Source organism: Bufo gargarizans, chromosome 4 (assembly GCF_014858855.1).
Source record: "Bufo gargarizans isolate SCDJY-AF-19 chromosome 4, ASM1485885v1, whole genome shotgun sequence".
Lineage (NCBI taxonomy): Eukaryota > Metazoa > Chordata > Amphibia > Anura > Bufonidae > Bufo > Bufo gargarizans.
This window is the reverse complement of record NC_058083.1, coordinates 489,865,159-489,883,808: the sequence shown is the minus strand read 5'-3', so window position 1 is coordinate 489,883,808 and position 18,650 is coordinate 489,865,159. Positions and strand designations below refer to the sequence as shown.

At 47.3% G+C, this 18,650-nt stretch overlaps 1 protein-coding gene across 1 annotated transcript in view; it reads right to left on the bottom strand.

Moving 5' to 3' along the window:
- LHCGR (luteinizing hormone/choriogonadotropin receptor) overlaps positions 1-18,650 on the bottom strand; it is a 269,250-nt gene that overhangs the window by 81,271 nt on the left and 169,329 nt on the right. The window contains exon 8 of the mRNA XM_044290871.1: positions 16,902-16,976. Within this exon, the coding sequence (XP_044146806.1) occupies positions 16,902-16,976 (75 nt within the window). The remainder of the gene's footprint in view (positions 1-16,901; positions 16,977-18,650) is intronic.

The following is an 18,650-nucleotide window of genomic DNA, read 5'->3' as shown; positions in this document are numbered from 1 at the left end:
TGAGGGTTAAAAAAAAATAAAAAAGTTAACTCACCTCCTCCTCTTGATCGCGTAGTTCCCGGTCTCTTCTTTACTTCTTTAATGATGAACTACCGGCTAGGACCTGTGGTGACGGCAGATCACATGCTCCAATCACATGGTCCATCACCACGGTGATGGACCATGTGATTGGAGCATGTGATCTGACGTCACCAAAGGTCCTTTAGCCGACAGCTCATCAGAAGAGATTGGGAACTACGTGATCAAGAGGAGAAGGTGAGTTAATTTTTTTATTTTTTTTAACCCTTAATTGACCACCTACTAAGCATTCTGTATTCAGAATGCTATTATTTTCCCTTATAACCATGTTATAAGGGAAAATAATACAGTGAATAGACTGTCACCTAGCAACCATGCGTGAAAATCGCACCGCATCCGCACTTGTTTGCGGATGCTTGCGATTTTCATGCAGCCCCATTCACTTCTATGGGGCCTGCGTTGCGTGATAAACGCACAATATAGAGCATGCTGCGATTTTCATGCAACGCATAAGTGATGCGTGAAAATCACAGCTCATGTGCACAGCCCCATAGAAATGAATGGGTCCAGATTAAGTGCGGGTGCAATGCGTTCACCTACTGCATTGCACCCGCGCGGAAATCTCGCCTGTGTGAACTCAGCCTTATGGCTCAGTATGTGAAAGATCTATTTTTCCTGCATCTTTAGACATTTTTTAAGTTTTCTTAGCGCACAATGATGCAAAAATTATCTGAATATAGAAATCTCTAAAATCAAAATTGCATGAAATGATGAAATAATATACAAAGCAGGGTCTAATACATAGATAAGGACCCGACAAACACTTTCTGGTTTAATATTGTACATGTTATAATGTAATTCTATACCTCAGATCAAAAAGAGGGCTATTTAAAGGGAACCTGTCACCGGGATTTTGTGTATAGAGCTGAGAACATGGGTTGCTAGATGGCCGCTAGCACATCCGCAATACCCAGTCCCCATAGCTCTGTGTGCTTTTATTGTGTAAAAAAAACGATTTGATCCATATGCAAATTACCCTGAGATGCGTCCTGTCCCTGACATGAGTCAGGGACAGGACTCCTCTCAGGTTAATTTGCATATTGATCAAATCTTTTTTTACACAATAAAAGCACACAGAGCTATGGGGACTGGGTATTGCAGATGTGCTAGCGGCCATCTAGCAACCCATGTCCTCACCTCTATACACAAAATCCCGGTGACAGGTTCCCTTTAAGGAGCAAAGAGGGACTTGGGTCAAAAAGAGGGACTGTCCCTCCAAAAGAGGGACACTTGGGAGGTCTGTATAACTCTATATCTATCTGCTCAGCTCCTCCTGCTCTATAACATGCTGCCTGCAGATTCCTTTACAGTTTTATGGTGACAGGCTCCCTTTAATCATTTTGTGCTTCGTGACTGTGGTACTTTTTGGATACATCAACGCTGGGCGAATTTCCACAGTGGAACGTGTCTCATACAGCTTTGTTGCGGATTTGCCGCAGATTTTTTTCCCAGCATGTGGATGAGATTTCTCAAACTTTCATCCACTTTGCGGCTACTGTACAAAGCTGTGGATTTTCTGGAGGACAAATTTTAGCAGGGCCTGACACGTCACACTTTGCCTGTAATATGCGGAATTTTTTCTGCATGAAAATCCACACAGAAAAACCACATGTATTCCGCAATGTGTGCTGGTGGCCCTAAAGGTGTAATACTGCATATACTTTGCAGTCCTGCAGATAAGGAACACAGAGGGAAACATCCAGAGGAAAGGCACAACATAGAGTTATTAGAAAAGAATCCAAAAATGATCCAAATATAGAATACTAAAATATCCATGTCAGGAGAGGAGACAGCGCCTCCTTAAAGGGGTTTTCCGAGATTTTGATACTGATGACCTATCCTCAGAATCAGAGGCGTACATAGGAATCACTGGGCCCCATAGCAAAAACTGAATTGGGCCCCTTAACCCCGCCCACTACCCACCATGGCCCCTCCCACTTCCTGACTTTGCTCCTCCCATGCCACACCCCCATTAAATAAATTTATACATGACCTACAGAAACTGTTAGGGGTTTCCTGGGGGTGACCTGTCACATGGGATATCTGCTGCAGCCTGCAGGTCTCCTTATTTGGGGTGCCATGTTAGGCTACTTTCACACTTGCGTTCGGGTCTCCGCTTGTGAGTTCCGTTTGAAGGCTCTCACAAGCGGCCCCGAACGGATCCGTACAGCCGAAATGCATTCTGAGTGGATGCGGATCCGCTCAGAATGCATCAGTATGGCTCCGTCTGTCCTCCGCTCAGCAGGCGGACACTTGAACGCTGCTTGCAGCGTTCGGGTGTCCGCCTGGTCGTGCGGAGGCAAACGGATCCGTCCAGACTTACAATGTAAGTCAATGGGGACGGATCCGTTTGAAGTTGACACAGTATGGCTCAATTTTCAAACGGATCCCCCATTGACTTTCAATGTAAAGTCAAAACGGATCCGTTTGCACTATCATGAACAAAAAAAATAAATGTTTTTTTTTTTTTTTTTGTTCATGTTAATGCAAACGGATCCATTCTGAACGCAAGTGTGAAAGTAGCCTTAAAGGGAGTCTGTCACCACATTTGACCATATTAGACAGATCCTATAGCGTTATATGTGCCACCCAGCAGTTAAAAACGGTACCTTTGTTGCATATAACCGAGTCTTCTTTCTGCCAAAAATGAACTTTGAAGATTGTGTAAACGAGCCCTCTCAAGTGCCCAGGGCGGTGTCTCAATCTTCCGAGCCCAAGACCGGACCTCCCTAACGGCTCATAACCCTGCCCTCCTTGTGCCTGTGCCCGCCCGTTTACTCCCCTCCCCTCGCCTTTTCCATTGCGGCTGCGCGGACAAATTCGTAGCCGGCGCATGCGCAGTAGGTATTGCGATGCCCTGCCAGGACCGGGCATCGCATTGCGCATGCGCCAGCTACGAGACTCGTGCAGCCGCAATGGAAAAGGCGAGGGGAGTAAACGGGCGGGCACAGGCACACGGAGGGCAGGGTTATGAGCCGTTGGGGAGGTCCGGTCTTGGGCTCGGAAGATTGAGACACCGCCCTGGGCACTTGAGAGGGCTCGTTTACACAATCTTCAAAGTTCATTTTTGGCAGAAAGAAGACTCGGTTATATGCAACAAAGGTACCGTTTTTAACTGCTGGGTGGCACATATAACGCTATAGGATCTGTCTAATATGGTCAAATGTGGTGACAGACTCCCTTTAAAGGGAATCTGTCACTAGCAATTTACCCCCAATTTTTTTTTCATGAATCCATGTTTAACAGAGTACCTGTTTTCCATCTGTCTTGTTCTTTTGATTGTGAGTCTTGTCATTTCTACAAAAAATCGATTCTTATGATATGTAAATGAAGCTGTAAGGAGCCCAGAGGGGCGTTATTCTTTCTCCACGGTGCCCAGGAACGCCCCTCTGAAGTGCCGTGCCCGGCTAAGTTTGAAAACTAATAACGCCTCCAAGTTCATCTAAATCGCCTCCCAGAGGCGCGGCTAAATGCTCAACACCCCCCCTCCTCAGTGCCGCGCTCTGCGGCAAACACCCCGATCCTCCTCTCGCCGGCATCCCAAATCCCGCGCAGGCGCAGTGCCGTCAGTCATCTTATCATAGCGCAGGCAATCGCCGGCACTGCGCCTGCGAGGGATTTGGGATGCCAGCGAGAGGAGGATCGGATTTGGGAGGCGATTTAGATGAACTTGGAGGCGTTATTAGTTTTCAAATTTAGCCGGGCACGGCACTTCAGAGGGGCGTTCCTGGGCACAGTGGAGAAAGAATAACGCCCCTCTGGGCTCCTTACAGCGTCATTTACATATCAGAAGAATCGATTTTTTGAAGAAATGACAAGACTCACAATTAGAGTTGAGCGAACACCTGGATGTTCGGGTTCGAGAAGTTCGGCCGAACATCCCGGAAATGTTCGGGTTCGGGATCCGAACCCGATCCGAACTTCGTCCCGAACCCGAACCCCATTGAAGTCAATGGGGACCCGAACTTTTCGGCACTAAAAAGGCTGTAAAACAGCCCAGGAAAGAGCTAGAGGGCTGCAAAAGGCAGCAACATGTAGGTAAATCCCCTGCAAACAAATGTGGATAGGGAAATGAATTAAAATAAAAATTAAATAAATAAAAATTAACCAAAATCAATTGGAGAGAGGTTCCATAGCAGAGAATCTGGCTTCCCGTCACCCACCACTGGAACAGTCCATTCTCAGATATTTAGGCCCCGGCACCCAGGCAGAGGAGAGAGGTCCCGTAACAGAGAATCTGTCTTCATGTCAGCAGAGAATTAGTCTGCATGTCATAGCAGAGAATGAGGCTTCACGTCAGCCACCACTGCAACAGTCCATTGGCATATATTTAGGCCCAGCACCCAGGCAGAGGAGGGAGGTCCCGTAACAGAGAATCTGTCTTCATGTCAGCAGAGAATTAGTCTGCATGTCATAGCAGAGAATGAGGCTTCACGTCAGCCACCACTGCAACAGTCCATTGGCATATATTTAGGCCCAGCACACACACAGGCAGAGGAGAGAGGTCCCGTAACAGAGAATCTGGCTTCATGTCAGCAGAGAATCAGTCTGCATGTCATAGCAGAGAATGAGGCTTCACGTCAGCCACCACTGCAACAGTCCATTGGCATATATTTAGGCCCAGCACACACACAGGCAGAGGAGAGAGGTCCCGTAACAGAGAATCTGGCTTCATGTCAGCAGAGAATCAGTCTGCATGTCATAGCAGAGAATGAGGCTTCACGTCAGCCACCACTGCAACAGTCCATTGGCATATATTTAGGCCCAGCACCCAGGCAGAGGAGGGAGGTCCCGTAACAGAGAATCTGTCTTCATGTCAGCAGAGAATTAGTCTGCATGTCATAGCAGAGAATGAGGCTTCACGTCAGCCACCACTGCAACAGTCCATTGGCATATATTTAGGCCCAGCACACACACAGGCAGAGGAGAGAGGTCCCGTAACAGAGAATCTGGCTTCATGTCAGCAGAGAATCAGTCTGCATGTCATAGCAGAGAATGAGGCTTCACGTCAGCCACCACTGCAACAGTCCATTGGCATATATTTAGGCCCAGCACACACACAGGCAGAGGAGAGAGGTCCCGTAACAGAGAATCTGGCTTCATGTCAGCAGAGAATCAGTCTGCATGTCATAGCAGAGAATGAGGCTTCACGTCAGCCACCACTGCAACAGTCCATTGGCATATATTTAGGCCCAGCACCCAGGCAGAGGAGGGAGGTCCCGTAACAGAGAATCTGTCTTCATGTCAGCAGAGAATTAGTCTGCATGTCATAGCAGAGAATGAGGCTTCACGTCAGCCACCACTGCAACAGTCCATTGGCATATATTTAGGCCCAGCACCCAGGCAGAGGAGGGAGGTCCCGTAACAGAGAATCTGTCTTCATGTCAGCAGAGAATTAGTCTGCATGTCATAGCAGAGAATGAGGCTTCACGTCAGCCACCACTGGAACAGTCCATTCTCAGATATTTAGGCCCCGGCACCCAGGCAGAGGAGAGAGGTCCCGTAACAGAGAATCTGTCTTCATGTCAGCAGAGAATTAGTCTGCATGTCATAGCAGAGAATGAGGCTTCACGTCAGCCACCACTGCAACAGTCCATTGGCATATATTTAGGCCCAGCACCCAGGCAGAGGAGAGAGGTCCCGTAACAGACAATCTGGCTTCATGTCAGCAGAGAATCAGTCTTCATATCATAGCAGAGAATCAGGCTTCACGTCACCCACCACTGTAAGAGTCAATTTTCATAAATTTAGGCCCAGAACCCAGGCAGAGGAGAAAGGTCCCGTAACAGACAATCTGGCTTCATGTCAGCAGAGAATCAGTCTTCATATCATAGCAGAGAATCAGGCTTCACGTCACCCACCACTGTAAGAGTCAATTTTCATAAATTTAGGCCCAGAACCCAGGCAGAGGAGAAAGGTCCCGTAACAGACAATCTGGCTTCATGTCAGCAGAGAATCAGTCTTCATATCATAGCAGAGAATCAGGCTTCACGTCACCCACCACTGTAAGAGTCAATTTTCATAAATTTAGGCCCAGAACCCAGGCAGAGGAGAAAGGTCCCGTAACAGACAATCTGGCTTCATGTCAGCAGAGAATCAGTCTTCATATCATAGCAGAGAATCAGGCTTCACGTCACCCACCACTGTAAGAGTCAATTTTCATAAATTTAGGCCCAGAACCCAGGCAGAGGAGAAAGGTCCCGTAACAGACAATCTGGCTTCATGTCAGCAGAGAATCAGTCTTCATATCATAGCAGAGAATCAGGCTTCACGTCACCCACCACTGTAAGAGTCAATTTTCATAAATTTAGGCCCAGAACCCAGGCAGAGGAGAAAGGTCCCGTAACAGACAATCTGGCTTCATGTCAGCAGAGAATCAGTCTTCATATCATAGCAGAGAATCAGGCTTCACGTCACCCACCACTGTAAGAGTCAATTTTCATAAATTTAGGCCCAGAACCCAGGTAGAGGAGAAAGGTCCCGTAACAGACAATCTGGCTTCATGACAGCAGAGAATCAGTCTGCATGTCATAGCAGAGAATCAGGCTTCACGTCAGCCACCACTGCAACAGTCCATTGTCATAAATTTAGGCCCAGCACCCAGGCAGAGGAGAGAGGTCCCGTAACAGACAATCTGGCTTCATGTCAGCAGAGAATTAGTCTGCATGTCATAGCAGAGAATCAGGCTTCATGTCAGCCACCACTGCAACAGTCCATTGGCATATATTTAGGCCTAGCACACAGGCAGAGGAGAGGTTCATTCAACTTTGGGTAGCATCGCAATATAATGGTAAAATGAAAATAAAAATAGGATTGAATGAGGAAGTGCCCTGGAGTCCAATAATATATGGTTATGGGGAGGTAGTTAATGTCTAATCTGGACAAGGGACGGACAGGTCCTGTGGGATCCATGCCTGGTTCATTTTTATGAACGTCAGCTTGTCCACATTGGCTGTAGACAGGCGGCTGCGTTTGTCTGTAATGACGCCCCCTGCCGTGCTGAATACACGTTCAGACAAAACGCTGGCTGCCGGGCAGGCCAGCACCTCCAAGGCATAAAAGGCTAGCTCTGGCCACGTGGACAATTTAGAGACCCAGAAGTTGAATGGGGCCGAACCATCAGTCAGTACGTGGAGGGGTGTGCACACGTACTGTTCCACCATGTTAGTAAAATGTTGCCTCCTGCTAACACGTTGCGTATCAGGTGGTGGTGCAGTTAGCTGTGGCGTGTTGACAAAAGTTTTCCACATCTCTGCCATGCTAACCCTGCCCTCAGAGGAGCTGGCCGTGACACAGCTGCCTTGGCGACCTCTTGCTCCTCCTCTGCCTTGGCCTTGGGCTTCCACTTGTTCCCCTGTGACATTTGGGAATGCTCTCAGTAGCGCGTCTACCAACGTGCGCTTGTACTCGCGCATCTTCCTATCACGCTCCAGTGCAGGAAGTAAGGTGGGCACATTGTCTTTGTAGCGTGGATCCAGCAGGGTGGCAACCCAGTAGTCCGCACAGGTTAAAATGTGGGCAACTCTGCTGTCGTTGCGCAGGCACTGCAGCATGTAGTCGCTCATGTGTGCCAGGCTGCCCAGGGGTAAGGACAAGCTGTCCTCTGTGGGAGGCGTATCGTCATCGTCCTGCCTTTCCCCCCAGCCACGCACCAGTGATGGACCCGAGCTGCGTTGGGTGCCACCCCGCTGTGACCATGCTTCATCCTCATCCTCCTCCACCTCCTCCTCATCCTCGTCCTCCTCGTCCTCCAGTAGTGGGCCCTGGCTGGCCACATTTGTACCTGGCCTCTGCTGTTGCAAAAAACCTCCCTCTGAGTCACTTCGAAGAGACTGGCCTGAAAGTGCTAAAAATGACCCCTCTTCCTCATCCTCCTCCTCCTCCTCCTGGGCCACCTCCTGTTCCATCATCGCCCTAAGTGTTTTCTCAAGGAGACATAGAAGTGGTATTGTAACGCTGATAACGGTGTCATCGCCACTGGCCATGTTGGTGGAGTACTCGAAACAGCGCAACAGGGCACACAGGTCTCGCATGGAGGCCCAGTCATTGGTGGTGAAGTGGTGCTGTTCTGTAGTGCGACTGACCCGTGCGTGCTGCAGCTGAAACTCCACTATGGCCTGCTGCTGCTCGCACAGTCTGTCCAGCATGTGCAAGGTGGAGTTCCACCTGGTGGGCACGTCGCATATGAGGCGGTGAGCGGGAAGGCCGAAGTTACGCTGTAGCGCAGACAGGCGAGCAGCAGCAGGATGTGAACGCCGGAAGCGCGAACAGACGGCCCGCACTTTATGCAGCAGCTCTGACATGTCGGGGTAGTTGTGAATGAACTTCTGCACCACCAAATTCAGCACATGCGCCAAGCAAGGGATGTGCGTCAAATTGGCTAGTCCCAGAGCTGCAACGAGATTTCGCCCATTATCACACACCACCAGGCCGGGCTTGAGGCTCACCGGCAGCAACCACTCGTCGGTCTGTTGTTCTATACCCCGCCACAACTCCTGTGCGGTGTGGGGCCTGTCCCCCAAACATATGAGTTTCAGAATGGCCTGCTGACGTTTACCCCGGGCTGTGCTGAAGTTGGTGGTGAAGGTGTGTGGCTGACTGGATGAGCAGGTGGAAGAAGAGGAGGAGGAAGCCGAGAAGGAGGAGGTGGCAACAGGAGGCAAAGAATGTTGCCCTGCGATCCTTGGCGGCGGAAGGACGTGCGCCAAACAGCTCTCCGCCTGGGGCCCAGCTGCCACTACATTTACCCAGTGTGCAGTTAGGGAGATATAGCGTCCCTGGCCGTGCTTACTGGTCCACGTATCTGTGGTTAGGTGGACCTTGCTACAGATGGCGTTGCGCAGTGCACACTTGATTTTATCGGATACTTGGTTGTGCAGGGAAGGCACGGCTCTCTTGGAGAAGTAGTGCCGGCTGGGAACAACATACTGTGGGACAGCAAGCGACATGAGCTGTTTGAAGCTGTCTGTGTCCACCAGCCTAAATGACAGCATTTCATAGGCCAGTAGTTTAGAAATGCTGGCATTCAGGGCCAGGGATCGAGGGTGGCTAGGTGGGAATTTACGCTTTCTATCAAATGTTTGTGAGATGGAGAGCTGAACGCTGGCGTGTGACATGGTTGAGACGCTTGGTGACGGAGGTGGTGGTGGTGGTGTTGGTGGTACATCCCCTGTTTGCTGGGCGGCAGGTGCCAACGTTCCTCCAGAGGCGGAGGAAGAGGCCGAGGCGGCAGCAGCAGAATAGGCCGAGGCGGCAGCAGCAGAAGAGGTAGCAGGGGGAGCCTGAGTGACTTCCTTGGTTTTAAGGTGTTTACTCCACTGCAGTTCATGCTTTGCATGCAGGTGCCTGGTCATGCAGGTTGTGCTCAGGTTCAGAACGTTAATGCCTCGCTTCAGGCTCTGATGGCACAGCGTGCAAACCACTCGGGTCTTGTCGTCAGCACATTGTTTGAAGAAGTGCCATGCCAGGGAACTCCTTGAAGCTGCCTTTGGGGTGCTCGGTCCCAGATGGCGGCGGTCAGTAGCAGGCGGAGTCTCTTGGCGGCGGGTGTTCTGCTTTTGCCCACTGCTCCCTCTTTTGCTACGCTGTTGGCTCGGTCTCACCACTGCCTCTTCCTCCGAACTGTGAAAGTCAGTGGCACGACCTTCATTCCATGTGGGGTCTAGGACCTCATCGTCCCCTGCATCGTCTTCCACCCAGTCTTGATCCCTGACCTCCTGTTCAGTCTGCACACTGCAGAAAGACGCAGCAGTTGGCACCTGTGTTTCGTCATCATCAGAGACATGCTGAGGTGGTATTCCCATGTCCTCATCATCAGGAAACATAAGTGGTTGTGCGTCAGTGCATTCTATGTCTTTCACCGCTGGGGAAGGGCTAGGTGGATGCCCTTGGGAAACCCTGCCAGCGGAGTCTTCAAACAGCATAAGAGACTGCTGCATAACTTGAGGCTGAGACAGTTTCCCTGGTATGCATGGGGGTGATGTGACAGACTGATGGGGTTGGTTTTCAGGCGCCATCTGTGCGCTTTCTGCAGAAGACTGGGTGGGAGATAATGTGAACGTGCTGGATCCACTGTCGGCCACCCAATTGACTAATGCCTGTACCTGCTCAGGCCTTACCATCCTTAGAACGGCATTGGGCCCCACCATATATCGCTGTAAATTCTGGCGGCTACTGGGACCTGAGGTAGTTGGTACACTAGGACGTGTGGATGTGGCAGAACGGCCACGTCCTCTCCCAGCACCAGAGGGTCCACTAACACCACCACGACCATGTCCACGTCCGCGTCCCTTACTAGATGTTTTTCTCATTGTTATGGTTCACCACAACAACAAATATATTATTTGGCCCAATGTATTGTATTCAAATTCAGCGGGATATAAATTTGAGGCCTAGTATTTAGGCGCTGGGTGACCGGTATGGATTTAGTGACAGAATTAGACTTGGAAATGCACAGAAGCGTGTGTGTGTGAAGTTATTCTGAATGACCCAATGTGCACCTTGAATATTATATACCCTTTTAGGGATAGATTTCAAATAGCTCTGATATAGCAGAAACCACTAAATTATGAAATTGCTAAATTGGGAATTGTACTTCAACCCAGAACAAAAAATGTGCTTTGACGGACACTAAATATCTTGCCCAGCAACAACAGTACAACGGTGGGTAACGAGAGATTTAGAGGGAATTAAATTTGAGGCCTAGTATTTAGGCGCTGGGTCACCGGTATGGATTTAGTGACAGAATTAGACTTGGAAATACACAGTAGCGGGTGTGTGTGAAGTTATTCTGAATGACCCTATGTGCACCTTCAATATTATATACCCTTTTAGGGATAGATTTCAAATAGCTCTGATATAGCAGAAACCACTAAATTATGAAATTGCTAAATTGGGAATTGTACTTCAACCCAGAACAAAAAATGTGCTTTGACGGACACTAAATATCTTGCCCAGCAACAACAGTACAGCGGTGGGTAACGAGAGATTTAGAGGGAATTAAATTTGAGGCCTAGTATTTAGGCGCTGGGTCACCGGTATGGATTTAGTGACAGAATTAGACTTGGAAATGCACAGAAGCGTGTGTGTGAAGTTATTCTGAATGACCCAATGTGCACCTTCAATATTATATACCCTTTTTGGGATAGATTTCAAATAGCTCTGATATAGCAGGAACCACTAAATTATGAAATTGCTAAATTGGGAATTGTACTTCAACCCAGAACAAAAAATGTGCTTTGACGGGCACTAAATAACTTTCCCAGCTACAACAGGACAACGGTAACGAGAGATTTAGAGGGATTTAAATTTGAGGCCTAGTATTTAGGCGCTGGGTGACAGGTATGGGTTTAGTGACAGAATTAGACTTGGAAATACACAGTAGCGGGTGTGTGTGAAGTTATTCTGAATGACCCTATGTGCACCTTCAATATTATATACCCTTTTAGGGATAGATTTCAAATAGCTCTGATATAGCAGAAACCACTAAATTATGAAATTGCTAAATTGGGAATTGTACTTCAACCCAGAACAAAAAATGTGCTTTGACGGACACTAAATATCTTGCCCAGCAACAACAGTACACCGGTGGGTAACGAGAGATTTAGAGGGAATTAAATTTGAGGCCTAGTATTTAGGCGCTGGGTCACCGGTATGGATTTAGTGACAGAATTAGACTTGGAAATACACAGTAGCGGGTGTGTGTGAAGTTATTCTGAATGACCCTATGTGCACCTTCAATATTATATACCCTTTTTGGGATAGATTTCAAATAGCTCTGATATAGCAGGAACCACTAAATTATGAAATTGCTAAATTGGGAATTGTACTTCAACCCAGAACAAAAAATGTGCTTTGACGGGCACTAAATAACTTTCCCAGCTACAACAGGACAACGGTAACGAGAGATTTAGAGGGATTTAAATTTGAGGCCTAGTATTTAGGCGCTGGGTGACAGGTATGGGTTTAGTGACAGAATTAGACTTGGAAATACACAGTAGCGGGTGTGTGTGAAGTTATTCTGAATGACCCTATGTGCACCTTCAATATTATATACCCTTTTTGGGATAGATTTCAAATAGCTCTGATATAGCAGAAACCACTAAATTATGAAATTGCTAAATTGGGAATTGTACTTCAACCCAGAACAAAAAATGTGCTTTGACGGACACTAAATATCTTGCCCAGCAACAACAGTACAGCGGTGGGTAACGAGAGATTTAGAGGGAATTAAATTTGAGGCCTAGTATTTAGGCGCTGGGTCACCGGTATGGATTTAGTGACAGAATTAGACTTGGAAATACACAGTAGCGGGTGTGTGTGAAGTTACTCTGAATGACCCTATGTGCACCTTCAATATTATATACCCTTTTTGGGATAGATTTCAAAGAGCTCTGATATAGCAGGAACCACTAAATTATGAAATTGCTAAATTGGGAATTGTATTTCAACCCAGAACAAGAAATGTGCTTGAACGGACACTAAATAACTCGCCCAGCTACAGCACTAGGGACAGATTTAGCTGGATATAAATTTGAGGCCTAGTATTTAGGCGCTGGGTGACAGGTATGGGTTTAGTGACAGAATTAGACTTGGAAATACACAGTAGCGGGTGTGTGTGAAGTTATTCTGAATGACCCTATGTGCACCTTCAATATTATATACCCTTTTAGGGATAGATTTCAAATAGCTCTGATATAGCAGAAACCACTAAATTATGAAATTGCTAAATTGGGAATTGTACTTCAACCCAGAACAAAAAATGTGCTTTGACGGACACTAAATATCTTGCCCAGCAACAACAGTACAGCGGTGGGTAACGAGAGATTTAGAGGGAATTAAATTTGAGGCCTAGTATTTAGGCGCTGGGTCACCGGTATGGATTTAGTGACAGAATTAGACTTGGAAATACACAGTAGCGGGTGTGTGTGAAGTTATTCTGAATGACCCTATGTGCACCTTCAATATTATATACCCTTTTTGGGATAGATTTCAAATAGCTCTGATATAGCAGGAACCACTAAATTATGAAATTGCTAAATTGGGAATTGTACTTCAACCCAGAACAAAAAATGTGCTTTGACGGGCACTAAATAACTTTCCCAGCTACAACAGGACAACGGTAACGAGAGATTTAGAGGGATTTAAATTTGAGGCCTAGTATTTAGGCGCTGGGTGACAGGTATGGGTTTAGTGACAGAATTAGACTTGGAAATACACAGTAGCGGGTGTGTGTGAAGTTATTCTGAATGACCCTATGTGCACCTTCAATATTATATACCCTTTTTGGGATAGATTTCAAATAGCTCTGATATAGCAGAAACCACTAAATTATGAAATTGCTAAATTGGGAATTGTACTTCAACCCAGAACAAAAAATGTGCTTTGACGGACACTAAATATCTTGCCCAGCAACAACAGTACACCGGTGGGTAACGAGAGATTTAGAGGGAATTAAATTTGAGGCCTAGTATTTAGGCGCTGGGTCACCGGTATGGATTTAGTGACAGAATTAGACTTGGAAATACACAGTAGCGGGTGTGTGTGAAGTTATTCTGAATGACCCTATGTGCACCTTCAATATTATATACCCTTTTTGGGATAGATTTCAAATAGCTCTGATATAGCAGGAACCACTAAATTATGAAATTGCTAAATTGGGAATTGTACTTCAACCCAGAACAAAAAATGTGCTTTGACGGGCACTAAATAACTTTCCCAGCTACAACAGGACAACGGTAACGAGAGATTTAGAGGGATTTAAATTTGAGGCCTAGTATTTAGGCGCTGGGTGACAGGTATGGGTTTAGTGACAGAATTAGACTTGGAAATACACAGTAGCGGGTGTGTGTGAAGTTATTCTGAATGACCCTATGTGCACCTTCAATATTATATACCCTTTTTGGGATAGATTTCAAATAGCTCTGATATAGCAGAAACCACTAAATTATGAAATTGCTAAATTGGGAATTGTACTTCAACCCAGAACAAAAAATGTGCTTTGACGGACACTAAATATCTTGCCCAGCAACAACAGTACAGCGGTGGGTAACGAGAGATTTAGAGGGAATTAAATTTGAGGCCTAGTATTTAGGCGCTGGGTCACCGGTATGGATTTAGTGACAGAATTAGACTTGGAAATACACAGTAGCGGGTGTGTGTGAAGTTACTCTGAATGACCCTATGTGCACCTTCAATATTATATACCCTTTTTGGGATAGATTTCAAAGAGCTCTGATATAGCAGGAACCACTAAATTATGAAATTGCTAAATTGGGAATTGTATTTCAACCCAGAACAAGAAATGTGCTTGAACGGACACTAAATAACTCGCCCAGCTACAGCACTAGGGACAGATTTAGCTGGATATAAATTTGAGGCCTAGTATTTAGGCGCTGGGTGACCGGTATGGATTTAGTGACAGAATTAGACTGGGATATGGCCAAAAAATGAACAGACTATTGCTGGTTAAATGCACTTGGTGTGACAGCTTCACCCTGATGTAGGCTTTAGCCAAAAAACAACCACACCATTGAGGGTTAAATGCACTTGGTGACAGGCGCAGCTTGCCCCTGATTTTGTATATGGCCAAAAAATGAACAGACTATTGCTGGTTAAATGCACTTGGTGTGACAGCTTCACCCTGATGTAGGCTTTAGCCAAAAAACAACCACACCATTGAGGGTTAAATGCACTTGGTGACAGGCGCAGCTTGCCCCTGATTTTGTATATGGCCAAAAAATGAACAGACTATTGCTGGTTAAATGCACTTGGTGTGACAGCTTCACCCTGATGTAGGCTTTAGCCAAAAAACAACCACACCATTGAGGGTTAAATGCACTTGGTGACAGGCGCAGCTTGCCCCTGATTTTGTATATGGCCAAAAAATGAACAGACTATTGCTGGTTAAATGCACTTGGTGTCACAGCTTCACCCTGATGTAGGCTTTAGCCAAAAAACAACCACACCATTGAGGGTTAAATGCACTTGGTCGCAGCTTGTGCTGGCGCACCACAAGACACAAAATGGCCGCCGATCACCCCAGAAAAATGAGACTGACAAACGGTCTGTGCAGCCTAAAAACAGTGAGCAATTGAGGATCAGCAGCTCAATGATCCACAGCTGCAGATCGATCAGTTAATCAAGTCCTTTGGAGGAGTTAATCTGCCTAATCTCGCCCTACTGTCGCAGCCGCAACCTCTCCCTACGCTAATCAGAGCAGAGTGACGGGCGGCGCTATGTGACTCCAGCTTAAATAGAGGCTGGGTCACATGGTGCTCTGGCCAATCACAGCCATGCCAATAGTAGGCATGGCTGTGATGGCCTCTTGGGGCAAGTAGTATGACGCTTGTTGATTGGCTGCTTTGCAGCCTTTCAAAAAGCGCCAAGAAAGCGTCACAAAAGCGCCAAGAAAGCGACGAACACCGAACCCGAACCCGGACTTTTACGAAAATGTCCGGGTTCGGGTCCGTGTCACGGACACCCCAAAATTCGGTACGAACCCGAACTATACAGTTCGAGTTCGCTCATCCCTACTCACAATCCAAAGAACAAGACAGATGGAAAAAAGGTACTCATGGATCCATGTTTAATAAAGTACCTTTTTTCCATCTGTGTTCTTCTTTTCCATGTCAGTCTTGTCCTTTCTTCTAAAAATCGATTCTTAGGACATGCAAATGACGCTGTAAGGACTGGAGCCCAGAGGGGCGTTTTTCTTTCTCCACGGTGCCCAGGAACGGTGCCCCTCTGAAGTTCCGTGCCCGCCTAAATATGAAAACTCTAACACCTACATGTTTAGCTGAATCGCCTCCAAGAGGCGCGGCTAAGTCCTCAACACCCGCCCCCCTCCTCAGCGCTGCGCTCTGAAACACCCGATCCTCCTCTCGCCGGCGTCCCAAATCCCGCGCAGGCGCAGTGCCGGCGATTGCCTGCGCTCTGATAATACGGCTGAGGGCAACAGCTTCAACATCGTCACTGGGCTCGGCGCATGCCCAGTGACGATGTTGAAGCTGTTGCCCTCAGCCGTATTATCAGAGCGCAGGCGCAGGCAATCGCCGGCACTGCGCCTGCGCGGGATTTGGGACGCCGGCGAGAGGAGGATCGGGTGTTTCAGAGCGCAGCACTGAGGAGGGGGGCGGGTGTTGAGGACTTAGCCGCGCCTCTGGGAGGCGATTCAGCTAAACATGGGGGGGCCCTGGGGAGAAAAGCAGCCGCATAGCCGGCTGCAGGTCATCAGTGGGCGGGGCCTTATCTGCGCTACGGGCCCCCCAGTGCCGCGGGCCCCATAGCAGTGGCGTGGTCTGCCTCTATGGGCGGTACGCCACTGCTCAGAATAGGTCATCAGTATCTGATCGGTTGGGGTCCGACACCCAGGACCCCCACTGATCAGCTGTTTGAGAAGGCAGCGGCGCTCCTGCGAGTGTTGCGGCCTTCTTTCAGCTCACCAAGCACAGCGACATCCACTGTATAGCGGCTGTACTTGGTGAGCATGGGAAAGGCTGCAGCACTCACAGGAGCGACACTGCCTTTACAAAAAGCTGATCGGCAGGGGTTTTGGGAGTCGGACACCCACCGATCAGATACTGATGATCGAACCTGAGGATAGGTCATCAGAATCAACATCTCGGATAATCCCTTTAATAACCTTTAAAGGTTTACGCTTCTTATTTTTACCTTTATGAAGCAGGAAAGCTGAAATAATTAAAGCGAATACGCCGCTCCGTGCTCAGCTGAATTGATCTCAGTGTATGAATTGAAGAAATAATTTTTTTTAGAATTATTAATACACGTCTGAGAAGAAGAAACTAAATGACTATTGTACTTACAAGCGATTTGGTCCAGTAGCTCCCTTTAAGGCATCATTATGGAAACGCTGTAGATTTTTGTTGTCATTAAGAAACCTGCATGCAACAGATATTAATTACACTACATTTTCTCCATAGAAATTCAATTTTAATAGTCATGAGCTCCTGCATACTAATATTTTGCCTGGAGTGAAGCGACTTCTCCCGTTGTTACAAGCAGGATTTTTCTAGGTCCAAGTGAAGCTAACTGAAAATACTGCATACCTCTGAGTTTGTAACTGGACATTTCTAATAGAGGGCCTCTTAAAGGGATGTTCACCTTTTGAGCGGTGTTTGGGCAGATCCCCACTCCTGACTAGACCTTATGTACCTGCTCCCTGCCGTTGTGTCCTGGCTCCTTCTTTTCCACGCCGCTGCCGCCTCACCCAGGTCCCCCAACTGTCAACATCCGCTTTGGCTTGCTGCAGCCAATGACTGGTGACCTGCCCCCCTTGCGTTGTCAATTGGTCATGTAAAGCAAGGTAGGCAGGCCAGCGCTGCAGCCAGTCATTGGCTGCAGCAGTGTAAAAGTGGATGTCAACAGTAAGGCCTCTTTCACACGGGCGTCATGTTTTTGGCCCGGATAAGATGCGGATGTGTCGCGGGAAAATGTTTCCCGCGAGTGCAAAACATTTTAATGCGTTTTGCACGCGCTTGAGAAAAATCTGCATGTTTGGTGCCCAAACCCGAACTTCTTCACAGAAGTTCGGGTTTGGGTTAGGTGTTCTGTAGATTGTATTATTTTCCCTTATAACATGGTTATAAGGGAAAATAATAGCATTATTAAAACAGAATGCGTAGTACAATAGGGCTGGAGGGGTTAAAAAAATAATAATAATAATTTAACTCACCTCTTCCACTTGTTCGCGCAGCCCGACTTCTCTTCTGTTTTCTTCTCTGCTGTCCAGGAGGAAAATGACCTGTGGTGAGGTCACTGCGCTCATCACATGGTCCGTCAAGTGATGGATCATGTGATGGGCCATGTGATGAGCGCAGTGACGTCACCACAGGTCCTTTTCCTCACAGATGAAGACAGAAAAGAAACCAGGCTGTGTGAACAAGTGAATTAAGGTGAGTTAAATATTTTTTTTTTTTTTTTTAACCCCTAGCTATAATTGACTGACTGCCTGACTGGTGGAGGGCTGACCTCTGGAACACCTGAGAATCAGCACAATGTTGGAGATCCAGAGGGTCGCCTTAAATCGACTATAGATGGCCTATCCTAAGAACAGGATACCAATGTAAGGGTCCATTCACACATCCGCAATTCCATTCTGCATTTTGCGGAACGGAATTGCGGACCTATACATTTCTATGCACTTCCGGCTCCGCAATTCCGATCTTGAAAAAAATAGAACATGTCCTATTCTTGTCCGCAATAGCGGACAAGAATAGGCATATTCTCTTAGTGCCGGCAATGTGCGGTCCGCAAAATGCGGAACGCACATTTCCGCTGTCCGTGTTTTGAGGATCCGTGGATCTGCAAAACACACACGGATGTGTGAATGGACCCTTATATTGAAATGACGGGGGAAATCAAAACTGATACAAAGGAAAACTGGCTTAGTTGCCCACAGCAACTAATCAGATTACACTTTTCTTTTTTCAGAGCTCCTTTGTAAAATGAAAGCTGGAATCTGTTTGGTTGCTATGGGCAACTAAGCCAGTTTTCCTATCTACTACTATTGATAAATCCCCCCCCCCCCACATTATGCTATTTTTGTGGCAGTT